General features: G+C 50.5%; 1 protein-coding gene across 1 annotated transcript in view; it reads right to left on the bottom strand.

Moving 5' to 3' along the window:
- Nucleotides 1-11,722, bottom strand: part of NHS (NHS actin remodeling regulator) — a 332,944-nt gene extending 321,222 nt beyond the window's left edge. The window contains exon 1 of the mRNA XM_045995410.1: nucleotides 10,733-11,722. Within this exon, the coding sequence (XP_045851366.1) occupies nucleotides 10,733-11,249 (517 nt within the window). The 5' untranslated portion in view covers nucleotides 11,250-11,722. The remainder of the gene's footprint in view (nucleotides 1-10,732) is intronic.
- Nucleotides 11,723-12,484: the final 762 nt, after the last annotated feature.

The following is a 12,484-nucleotide window of genomic DNA, read 5'->3' as shown; positions in this document are numbered from 1 at the left end:
CAGAAATCAGATTTTAAAGAACTTTCTTCATCCTCCGTCTAGGCTTCACGCATCAGCATCGGCTGGAAACACATGCACAAATCAGTATTCCCTGCTACTTCAAAATTTGTCGGAGATGAACACATTCTTTTTTTTCACATCCTCTAAAATGTTATTTTAGCTTTATCTTAGAAAAACTCCAACTTCTAAGTTAATCCTGGGGCCTCTGAGGCCAGATTCTTATCCCTGTCCCAGCTCCTCCCTAAAGCTCAGCACCACGATGTCATAAACGGCCAGTGCCATGAGCCCAAGGGAATTCCGCCATCGCAATTTGCCTTGAAAATCTTGGGGCACCTGGCTGGCTCAGCCAGTTAAGCGTCCAACTCTTGGTTCGGCTCAGGTCATGACCTTGGGGTCGTGGGATCGAGCCCCACATCGGGCTCTGCGCTCAGCAGAGAGGCTGCTTGAGGATTCTCTGCCTCTCCCCCTGCCCTCCCCACCCCACTCGTGCTCTCTCGTGTGCGCAGGTGCTCTCTAAATAAATAAATCTTTAAAAAAAGAAAAAATCTGATGCATGGAGTCATTAGTTCTCAGTCTGATCCTCCTGAAGAACCCCAAAGCCCCCGTGGAAATCCTTCTCTTCTGTGCCCACAGTCATAGAACAGGGCCGGTCGGGGCTAGCGTCAGGGCACCAGAGCTCGAACAGTGCGCTCCTAACTCCAACACGTATTCTCTACCTGGAGCGAGGGAACGGTCTGTATCTTAATAGGGCTGTGGGTTACACAGGTGAAACCGAACCACACACTTGAGAGCTGTATATTTCATCATATGGAAATTCAACCTTGATTAAAAAAAAAAAAAAGAGTACCAGAACATCTTTTAAATTTTTCCAAGGTAGCAAAATAAGATTAATCAACAAAACTCTAGAAGTGCCGACTTCCTGGACATTTAGAAGTGGCTTTACAAAAGGCATTAGATGTATGTGAGAATTTGCTTGTGCTCCTCCGAGAAGGAGCACAACACGTTCTAACATGGTTTCCTTTGAAGCAAGTCTAGCAAGGGAAGAGGGGAGGAGAGCTTTCCATTCCTTTTCAATGTTATGCCCCTCTGTATGGGTTGCATCGCCTAGCCCTAAAACATGAAACGAAAAAATGTCAACAGCTCTAAAGCGGATCCAACCACGTCTCATTCCTTCTGCCAAACCACCACTACCTCTCAACAGAAAAACTGCCAACAGCCTCCCACTTGCTTCCCTGCTTCTACTCCTGCCTCCCCCTCCTGACTCCCTGTGCGCACCCCCCCCACAGCCTCTTCAAATCACAATAGCCAACGTGATCCTTTTCAACTCTAAGTCAATCATGTTACTCCTAGGTTGAAAACATTCCAATGAGTCCCCGTTTCACTCCGAGTGGAAAGCAAAATCCTCACCATGGCCAACTAGACCCCCCCATGAGCCACCTCCCCGGCCTCCTCTCCTCCTTACTCACTCTCCATGTACCACACTGGCCCGCCCGCCATCCCTCCACCAGGCCAAGCACGTTCTCCCTCCACTAGAGCCCTCTTCCTCCAGCTGCCCACGTCATTAACTCCGTCACCGGTTGCCAATCTGCACTCAAACACTGCGTCCTTAATGAGGCCCGCCCGACCACACCATGGCAAACAGCAACCCCCCGCCAGTCCCCTGGCTGGCCCTCACCCTGCTCTAGTTTCTGTTTGCCCAGAACACACCTCCTAAGATGCTTTGTAAATCTGCTGAAAGGTATGTTTGTTTCTTTCAGTTTGTTCTTTAGGTTTTGTCTCCCTCCTCTGAAAGCTGTTGGTAACTTTCTGCTCACTGATGGAGCTCGGGTGCCTACAGCCGTGCCTGGCAGAGAAGAAATGCATGAACCTAAATGATAAGATCGCTGGTCAAATGATTTTTATTTCTACACTTTTGTGCATAACAAAAAGTGCACGAAGAGCTCAGAGATCCTGGGAGTCCTCTGACCGTGCCCAGGGACACAGGGCTGCTTACCCAGTGGTCTCCTTGCCCCCAGACCTGCCAGGTCACAGATTTACGCACAGGTTTCACCTAGTTGGACAAAATTAACACATGCTCCCCGCTCTGCGTGATCCGATTATAGCAGCGATAAAATAAGAGCCAATAATTAGCAGGGGCTCACCACGTGCCAGGCGCCGCGCCCAGCGCCCGTGCACCCTGGCTCCTTCCATCCTGTCAACAAGTGGATGCGATCGGTACCACTTTTATCTCCATCCCATAACAGACAGCCAAAAAGAAATACTCAGAAAATTGTCCAAAGTCATACAGCCGTAAGGGGGTGGAGCTGGGATTTGAAGCCTGGTGGCCTGACTTCAGAGCCCAGGCTCTTAGCCACATTCTCGCTTGCTTCTCCACAATTAGATAAACCTGACACTTGCCAACCTCACTCAAATTGAGCCTAAGCAAACGCCAAAGGTCATGAATCCCAAACCTTTCCTTAAGGAACAGATGATAAGGACGTGAGCTATCATAAAAGAAAGAGATAAGCTCTCGGATTCTCTGTCTTTTACAAAACTGGGCACTTCGGGGTCTGAGAAATGGGCCCTAGGACCCAGAGAGTCCCCCTTGCAGACCGAGGCTACAGTCACTCTATGGCCAAAACACCAAAGCAGATTCCCCAAAATAAACTCTTTATCCACTCTGCACAAGAAAACTTAAATGGCCCCTCTGATGGCTGCAGGCGAGTCCAGTTTGAGCCAGACTAACCTCATTTCCCTTTTGAGTAGGGTTATTAGACTGCGAGATCAAAGGGATGCTACAGACATATGGTATCTTGATTTCAGCAAACCATTTGACAATTGCTCATGATGATAGATCTTGTGGGCAAGGTGGAGAAATGTGGTTTTAATGGGAAGGTGGGGGGTACACTTGTGGCTGCTGCAACAATGGTACCCGAGGAATGCTGCTGAACAGACATCAGCTTGGAGGGACACTACCAGTACTGCCTGCCAACGGACCCCAGCCTTGAGTCCATCTGAACAATCACTTTATCAGAGATGTGGATGATGGGCTAGAATCATGTTTATGATGTCTGCAGAGAGCAAAATGCTGTAGGCAACAGCTGACACAGTGAATTAAGACTTTAAACCATCACCACTGATTGGAAATGAAAGAGCAAAGCAAGCAAGATTCAATTTAACAGAGACAATGGGGGAGTCTTGTGAAATTTAAGTTCGAAATCCCAAGTGCACAATGGAATAGGGGAAACCTCGTGTAAAAGAACTGCTGCTGTAAAGCAAAGTCGCGGGCCATAAAAGCAATACGACAATGCAGCGACAGTGTCGTGCGACGGTTAAAATAGCAGGGGCCTGGGCCACCTTCGTCCTAACAGGGCATCCATATGAACAAAGGAATAGGTCCAGGAATAGGTCCTGCAGGTCCATAGCTCTGCAACCCTGGGCAGGAGGTTGGATTTGATAGATACTTAGGTCTTCCCCAACTCTGGGATCCAAGATTCTCCTACTCTTGGGAAATTCATTTTATTCTTGGTTAGTTTCACATTCAAGGACTTAGGTACTTATAATTAAGTAATCTCTCAGCATATGGATGCCCAGGTCCTCAGATTCCTGTTTCCAGACACGACCTTCTCATCAGTGAATTGAATGATGGACATTAATGTCCGAAACAAAAATTGACCACGCCTGTCTCACTCATTCAACAAAGTTGAGCCAGACGGGCTCTCTGCCCTTTGTGGCCTTGTGGTCTGGTAGAAGGGCTCTCCAAAACCTTTTTTCCACAAATTTATACCTTAGAATGAGAGCCTTACATTGAAAAACCACTCCTACCTCATTATTTTTTATTTCAATTATTAGGATATGATTTATGAGGAATTCTTGATACAAAAAGAACTTTCAGGAATCTTTGTGATTGATGGTTTTGTCCAGGCATACTCTTCCCATGATTTTTTAATAGAGTGTCCTATAAAAATCTCATGTTACACGAGTTGTAATAGTAAAAAGTCACAAAAGAAAAAAATAAAACTGAGCTGTCAAAATAAAATTCCAGCTATGCTTAAAATCGTTTTTGTCCCTAAAATTTCAAAGTATTATATGAAGTTAATGACTCCTTAAGACTCTTGGACAATAGGAGAGATTTCATATGTCATTGCAATTTAAAGGTAATGCCCATTAAAGGTAGACCAGAAGCTCTGAGACTCCAGACATTTCTGAAAGCTTATGTGGAATTTACACTTTCCTGATGGCATTATGTGGGAAAGGCCTCCACAAACAGGAAGAAAGAAATCTTTTTTGTTACCGTCTTAGCATTATCAGCCCCAAAGAATCTCAAGGATTTCCTAGGTAAAGTAGTTCAGTAGTTTTGATTTAAAAGCCCAATCCAGTACAAGAAAAGTCTAGAAGGAAATGTGTTGCTGTTACGAGTTATGAGGAAATTACAACCATGAATTATTAACCTTTGAAAGATTGCTTTCTTCTCAGTTGTTCTGTGATGGATTTAAAAGCAGCTTTCAATGGAGCTGTTAGGATCTCCTAATGCATCAGAGAAGCTTGCTGAGCAGAGACAGGAAGAAAAGAAGTCTAACCACAGTTACTCAAACATCCAAAAAAATGCATTAACCAGACTGCAAACGGTTTTGCAAGTGGTAGAATGAACAGAATGGGAGAGGGAAAGGATCATCCCCCCAAGAGCGGAATGAGCCCAAAATGATGAAATTACCCAATGTGTTATTTCCTAGTATCTTTCTGGGTTTACCAGTTTCTGTGTCTGCTCTGGCTGAAATTATGCTTCACAAATAGGGAGCTGGGATCTCCTGGGGCCGTCACTGACTCCATTCGCAGGACCGTGAACAGTACTCTCAAACGCTGCCCAATGGAACACTGAAGAACTAAGCGGATGCATCTTCATCATAGTAGACTTGAGCTCTTTCCATGTCTCTTCTCACCCCTGAAGCACTGAAGATAGCCTCTAAAGGGTAAGAAATTATCTCCAGACCCACTGGAGAGCATCTAGGAGGGGCTGGGCATGTAGCTAATGTAATAATCCGGGGATACATAGTTCAAGGAAAAAGAGTGAGAAATATCACCTCTACTATACTCCTGGCCCTAGGTCTTTGCCTTCATAGTTCAAAAATGAAACAGATTGTTTTGATCTGGGTTTCCCCCAGATCCAATGAGTGCAAGTACAAGTTTCTGTGGAAGGCAACCCCAAGAACCACCCGCAGAGACATGAGAAAGCGAGATGGAGAATGGAAGGCAGAGAATACATAGTACATTATCACATAAGTCAGCACTTCAGGGGCAACTAGAGCTCAGTTTTACTGGGGAGCCCTGAGAGATGGCGTGCAACATGCAAGGGAACTGGGGCATTCGTCCACCAATGCCCCATCCATCATCAGGCGGCTACTGCTGCAGGGGCATTTAACTCGCTGGCACTTCTGGCTTTCCCCCTGTTCAAGACCAACCATGGTCCACTGGCCAAGGAGAAAAAGCCCTAGGCAGAGTTAGGAGTTTATAGTCAGTAGCCTTCAGTATGGCGGGGGGGTGGCTGAAGGAATACAGACAGAGCACCAACACTGTCTGCTGTTCAGAATGAGAAAAGCTATGATAAAAGTTAGCACACAGTTCTAGAAAACTTGTGGGTGGAGAGGTGGTAAGCAAGCAATCAGGTTCCACTTTCTGGAGAAGATAATATGCTGGTGAGTATCAAAGAATGAGTAGGAATTAATCAGTGAAATGTTCCAGAAGGAAAGAGTAGTATACACAAAGGCATGAAGAATGAGAAAACCTGGCAAGTTGGGGAACACCCAGTAGTTCAGTATGACTGGATTAGGGTAATAGATGGAGAAGGCTGAGAGCCACTGGGGAGAAGAGTGAGAGAAGTGGCAATGGATTAATTGCACATCAATAAGGAGAAAACTAATCTTGACCCCCTACCTCACATCACTTGCAAATATCAATGCCATATGACTTGAGGATGTAAATGACAAAGGCAAAACAAATAAAAAATGTCTAGAACATAGAATATCTTTATGAACTTGGGGTCAGTGAGGAATTCATTTATGAGCAAACAAAACAGAACACAAAAACACTAACCATAAAGAAAAAGATTGATAAACCTAACTATGGAAAAATAAGAACGTTTGCTCACCAAAAGATAACACTAAGAGGGGCGCCTGGGTGGCTCAGTGGGATAGAGCCTCTGCCATCAGCTCAGGTCATGATCTTGGGATCCTGGGATCGAGCCCCATACCCCCCACATCGGGCTCTCTGCTCAGTGGGGAGCCTGCTTCCCGCTCACTCTGCCTGCCTCTCTGCTTGTCAAATGAATAAATAAAATCTTAAAAAAAAAAAAAAAAAGATAATACTAAGAGAGTAAAAAGGCAAGCCACGGAGTTAGGGAATGTATTTGCAGTACCTAGAACTTACACATGAAGCACATCCACAGCATATAAAGAACACCTTCAATTTTAAAAGGTACAAAAAACTTACCGAAAAATGAGCAAAGGCCATGAACAGGCAGTTAACAAAACAGCATATCCAAAGAGCCAAAAATATATATGAAAAAGTGTTCGGGAGCATCTGGGTGGCTCAGTCGGTTAAGCAACTGCCTTTGGCTTGGGTCATGATCCCAGGGTCCTGGGATCGAGCCCCGCATCCGGCTCCCTGCTCAGTGGGGAGCCTGCTTCTCCCTCTCCCTCTGCTGCTCTGCCTGCTTGTGTCTCTCACTCTCTCTGTCAAATAAATAAAATCTTAAAAAAAAATTTAAAAAAAATTTTTTTAAAGTTTTCAATCTCACAAGCTATCAGAAAAATGCAAATTAAAACTACAACAAGAACTTTATTACCTACCCACCAGGATAGCTTTAGTTAAAAAGACAGTACCAGTGTTGGTGAGGATGTGGAGCAACTGGAGCTTCCCTATACTTCACGGAGTATAAACTGGTACAACCAGTTTAGAAAACAGGTGGTAACTACTAAAGCCAATACCCACTCCCTGTGTGCCAGCAATTCCACACTTAAATATATACCAAACAGCTGTGGCTACATTAGCTCATCAAAACACATGTGAAGAAATGCAATAGTCCTAAACTGGAAACAACCCAAATGTCCATCATCAGGAGAACGGATCAATGAATTGTGGAGTACGCACACGATGCACAATTCTCTTCAGCAATGAGAATGAGCAATCTACCGTCCATGCAACAAATTGGAAGAATGTTATGTAACCTTGTATCTAGCACTGTTAACCCAACAAGTAGATAGTATGTGACTCCACTTACATAAAGTTCAAAACCAAGACAATCTCATTGACAGGGTAGAAGTCAATAGTGGTTACCTTTGGTGGGGCAGGGGGCGGCAGGACAGTGACCAGGAAAAGGCCTGCGGAAGAGGTTTCAGGATAAAGTAGTGCTTTGTTTCTCAGACTGGATAATGGTTACAAGAGCTGTACATTTATGGTCTCTGCACTTTTCTGTAGGAATGTTCAAGTTCATTACAAAACTTCCTTTAAAACTCAGTGACAAATACAAGCAGTGGCAACCAAAAAGCCAACGACATTAAAATGTCTAAGGATGAATGGCTTGGGATCGAGGCTCGTGAAGTAATTCCAAAGTCTCAGGTTTTAGTGACTGAAAAGCCGGACGTACTTCAAGTTTATGACCATAAATCTCAGAGGGCTCTCAACACAGCCAGGTAATCCCGCCGCACTTCCTTACTGCATCCAGGTTCCCTCCCTGAGACAACATTAACACCCAGCCTGCTCTCCTCACATTACCAACACCATCTCAGCTGAGGACCTCCCGATGCACGCACTGAGAAAAATCAATGTAATCGTGGAAGAGCACCCCCCACCACCAGCTCAGCAGCCCTCAGCCATCTCTACCCCATGTCTCACACTCACGTCTCCAATCTGGGTCTCTCTCTTGAGCTCAGAACTCACACATCTAATTGGCTAAGACACATAAGGCATCTCAAGTTGATATGGCAAAAATACAAAACTACTGATGCTGCATGCATGTGCGCGCGCACACACACACCCGATAAAACACCCACTCTTCCACTAGCCTTACCCATTTCTGGAAATAGTACCATCTTAAGCCCAAACAAACAAACAAAAAAACAACCCAAAACTAGAAGCCATCCATAATTATTTTTTTCCAATGATACCTTATACCCAATCTGATTAATAAATCCCGTCAATTCAGAGGGGCTGTGGGTGGACTACCAGTGGCATCTACTACATTATGCCTCTCCCTTTGGCACTGGCCAAAGCCTAAGGGAGTTTCAAAGGGAGAGGAAACCTAGAAGTGACTCACACTCCCTTTTCTCCTCATTTGAAGGTGTCTGGGTGCCTCTATACTCCCTGGATAGCCTTCCCACACCGGTCATTGTCCCTTCGTAGTCTGCACACCGCTTCATACACGCACAGCTGCTTTCCCTTGCCTTGAGCCCGGCTAGGGTGGCTTTTGCAGGGGTGACATGATTGGACATACACTTCAGTGAAATCACTCCGGAGGCAAGGCTGGAGGCTGGGAGACCAGTTAGACGGTGTGACTGGTGATGGTGGTCAGGACTAGGGAGGTAGCTATAGGACCGTGAAAAGTGATAGGACTCTGAATTGACAGGATTTATTAATAGGATTGAGTATAAGGTATCATTGGAAAAAAGTAATTATGGATGACTTCCAGTTTTGGGGTTTTTTGGGTGCCATCCTAAATTTATATGGACAAGAGAAGAGAAAGGTCTGGATACAAAGTGTGGAAATAGTAGTTTAGAAAAATTCAAAAATAAGAGATTTTTAAGTTCATCCCTGGGTATTAATTAGCCCCATCTTTATTTATCTATTCATATATAAATATGTATAAAGAGTATATAGCCATCAAAAATCCTCTTTTTTCTCCATCAATCATTAGTCTGCACTCTTGTAAAAGGGTCTTAAAGGACTGTGTTAAATGCCAGATACGTGAGGGCCCGCTGCTCTCTCTAAAGCAAGAGGGGAGAAAGGAGCACATTCCCTTCCAGCACGGGGTTTCACTTGTGCGAGACCTAATTTAAGGAGTGATGCGCCCCATACACACGCACAGAAATGTATGCACCACTCAACAGTCCGCAAAACTTCCCTCCAGTTCTTCTGAAGTGAAATCACCACTCACCCCAACCGCACTCCCCAGATATCAGCGCTGTAGAAAGTGAAGGGCTTGTCCCTGCTGTGTCCTTTGGGTTTTTTGTTTGGTTTTTTTTTTTGTTTTTGTTTTGTTTTTTTTTTTTAGGAGGCAGGATTAAAGCGCTCATTTCAAGTCCCAAAAGTAAAATACGACTTGGCCTACGGCAGTCTTAATTCTTTCCAGAACTCATCCCGGAATTGCCCTTTTAAACAACCAGTCATTAACCCAACTCTGGGTCTTTTATAGCTGCGAAAACCGATCGCGCACATCATTTATTCATTACGCTTATTATTATCGTTATTGCAGAAAAGCAGCGGATTCCCGGGGCACGGTGCAAAGGGGTCTTTGTTGGGGGGGGGGCTCGAGTGGGGAGCGTCGGGGAGGAGGCTGGGGCTGGGTTGCAGGGCAGAGGTGCCCGGAAATCCCCGAGGAAGGATGCCGCGACAGCGCCCCCGCCTCGCGCGCTCCGCGGCCACCGCGCTCCGGCGCAGCTGCTGCAGCAACCAAGGAAGCTTCTTATGTAAGTCGGAGCCGCTGACATCACCTTCGCCGCGAGCGTCGCAGCCGGACTAGGCGCCAAAGGACCGGCGCGCTGGCCTAGCGCCCCCGCCCACCGTCGGTTCCTTCCTAAAGGATGCGGCCGCCGCCTGATTTGACCTAGCGTGCGCCAAGGGACCCTGCTGAGCGCCCCTGGGAGGGCAGACGACACAGAATGACATTTACTGGGAGCCTTAGGGTGTCGCCAGAGTGAAGTAAAAGGGCAGCAAAGATGCCCAAGGGTCTTCCACACTAGGGTAGATGGGGCGACAGCACACGGTGGGGGAAGGGGGAGGGGGATGGGGACACTCCTCCCCGATCCTCAGAAGGCGGACGGCTCGGAGAGCCATTTAGTAGGGCTCCGGTGCTGGCGGGCGCAGGAAAGATGCCCGGGGCCTGGGACACTCCTGCAACCACGCCCATCCCCGCGGCCCCGCTGGGCCACAAGGTTAGAGCAGAGGCTTCCGAGTTCACTCGCTCCGTGAGCCGCGCCGCGCTACGGAAGCGCAAGGCGCAAGTTCGGGACTCGGCGCAGACCCTGACGGTAACAGCGAGAGTGACAAAACCGCTACGGCGTTCCAATAGCCCTAAAAGGACGCTCACTACTCCTCGAGCCCACCCCCCCCCCCCAAGCACGCATGGAGGGCACTACAGGGCTCGGGGCTGGGCTCCTGGAAACCACGAGAGTTGCACCAACCCCCACCCCCACCCCCAGGGAAGGCGAGTCCCGGGAATGAATGACAGACCCCTCTGCCTCCTGTGTCCCCAATACTCTCCTTCTCAGCCCGCGGCTGCCTACGAGTTCCCAGGCCGCCCCTTTAACTTTCTACTCCTCCCCGCCCCCACGCCGCGGCTGCATCCCCTGCCGCCAGCCCAGTGGGAACTCCCAGCTCGGGTAGTACTGGGGTGGGTCCCAGGGGAGGAGAGGGCGGGGGAGGCGAGAGTGAGGAGCGGGCTGCAGCGGGCGCTGCGCCGCCGGGTGGGATTGCGGCGACCGGGGAGGGCGCGAGGGCGCGGCGCTGGAGCGCCGGGCGGGCGGACGGCGCGGGTACTCACGCACTGCCTCCTGCTTGGGGTCCAGCGTGCCGAGGACGCGCTGCACGCCGCCGAGCTTGCCCTGCAGCGCCCAGACGCGGCGGTGGGTCAGCTGGATGTCGCTCTCGAGCTCCTGGAAGAGGCTGCACGCGTGCCGGGCCACGTCCGAGAGCTGCCGGAGGACGCGGGCCAGCGCGGCGTTGCTGACGGCGCACAAGTCCAGCATGAGCAGCACGGCCGCGGCCGCCGCCGAGGACGCCTCTCCAGCCGCGGCCGTAGCCTCGGCGACCCCCGCCGCGCTCTCCTCGCCCGCCGCTGGCGCCTCTCCGTGCGGCGGCTGCGCCTGGTCGGTCGGCGCGGGGGGCGCGCGGGCAGGATCCTCCGGCCCCGGCGCCACGGCCTCGTCCCGTCGGCCGGGCGGCTGCAGGGGCGGCGGAGGCTCTGCGCTGCCTCCGTTAGCGTCCTCCGCCGGGCCGGGCGCCGGACGCCGCTGCCGGCACAGCCACTGCGGCTCCACGATCCTTTTAGCGAAAGGCATCCCGCGAAGCCGGGCCGCGACTTTCTGGTCTCCTCAAAGCGCCCCTTGCGAGCGGGGAACCGGGCGCGCCCACCTGGGCGGAGAGGGAGCAGGAGTCGGGCAAAGGCTCCACCGGGCGGTCCGGAGACGCGGGGGCTCCTCCGCTCACCTGGCCTCCTCTTCTTCCCCGCCCCTCTAGCAAGTCAGTCCACCTGGTCCTCCTCCGGGCGCACCGTTCCCTGGGTAGGATGACAAGAGCGGGACACAGAGATCCCGGGGTGCGCCTGGGCTCTCCTCACTTGCTTCCGACCCGGGTCGGCTGGCTCAGCTCCATCATTCCTGCCTCGCCGCCGCCGCCCCGGCCGTTGCCGCCGCCACCGCCTATATAAATGGGCGTGTATATGTGTGTGTGAACGTGCGTGTGTCTGGGTGTGTGTGTGTGTGTGTGTGTGTCTCGGTGTGAGTGTGTGCGCGCGCCTCAGTTTGAAAGTACCCTGGCGCAGGCCTCTCCCCGCGCGCCCCTCGGCCGCTCCGGGGAGCGACTGCGCCCGGGATCTCACTCCCTCTCTGGGCGGGGAGGAGGTTTCGGAAAGGCGCTTTGAAAACCCGGAGAGAGGAATCCGCCTCCAGCCCAGCGCAGGAGGCGGCGCGGGGGCGGCGGGGCGGACGCAGGGCGGAGGGAGGCCGGGGCGAGGGGGGCGCAGCGCCCTGTGCGGCCGCTGGGAGTCACTGGTGGCCTCGCCGCGCCCGGCGCGCTCCGACGCAAAGGCACTCGTGTCCAAGGGGTTAGGATTGAGACTCTCAGCGTGGTGGGGGCGGGGAGGCCTCAAATTGGGGTTGGGGGTGTGGGTAGCAAGCGCAGAGGCAGGAGGGTGGGGTATTGGGGGTGCGGCAGATTTGGCGTGTTGAAGCAAGTTGCCTCGCCGAATTCCAGCTCTGAGCAAGTCCTTTGGGTTCTTAGCAAGAAAAACTGGGCTGCCCCTCTGAGAGCCCGGGGCCCTGTAAGCTGGTGAGGCAGCTGGGGTGGGAGGGGATGAGGCTTGCGCGCTTCCCAGAGTAGCCAGGGTGTTGTTGATGCCTCGTCCCAGGCAGCTCTTGGCCGCCTGCGTTGGGCCAGGTGGCTAAAGAGTACCATGAATGAGGCCCAAACCACCAATGAGCGAAAGCCCCGGAAAACTGCTTGCAAAATTCATTGGCACCTTAGGTGAGATAAGCGGGATCACCTGCGTGTTACCCTACTGGGCTAATCATACACA

This window comes from Meles meles, chromosome X, assembly GCF_922984935.1.
Source record: "Meles meles chromosome X, mMelMel3.1 paternal haplotype, whole genome shotgun sequence".
Taxonomy (NCBI): Eukaryota; Metazoa; Chordata; class Mammalia; order Carnivora; family Mustelidae; genus Meles; species Meles meles.
The sequence above is the reverse complement of the archived record's forward strand: the minus strand, read 5'-3'. Positions and strand labels throughout refer to the sequence as shown.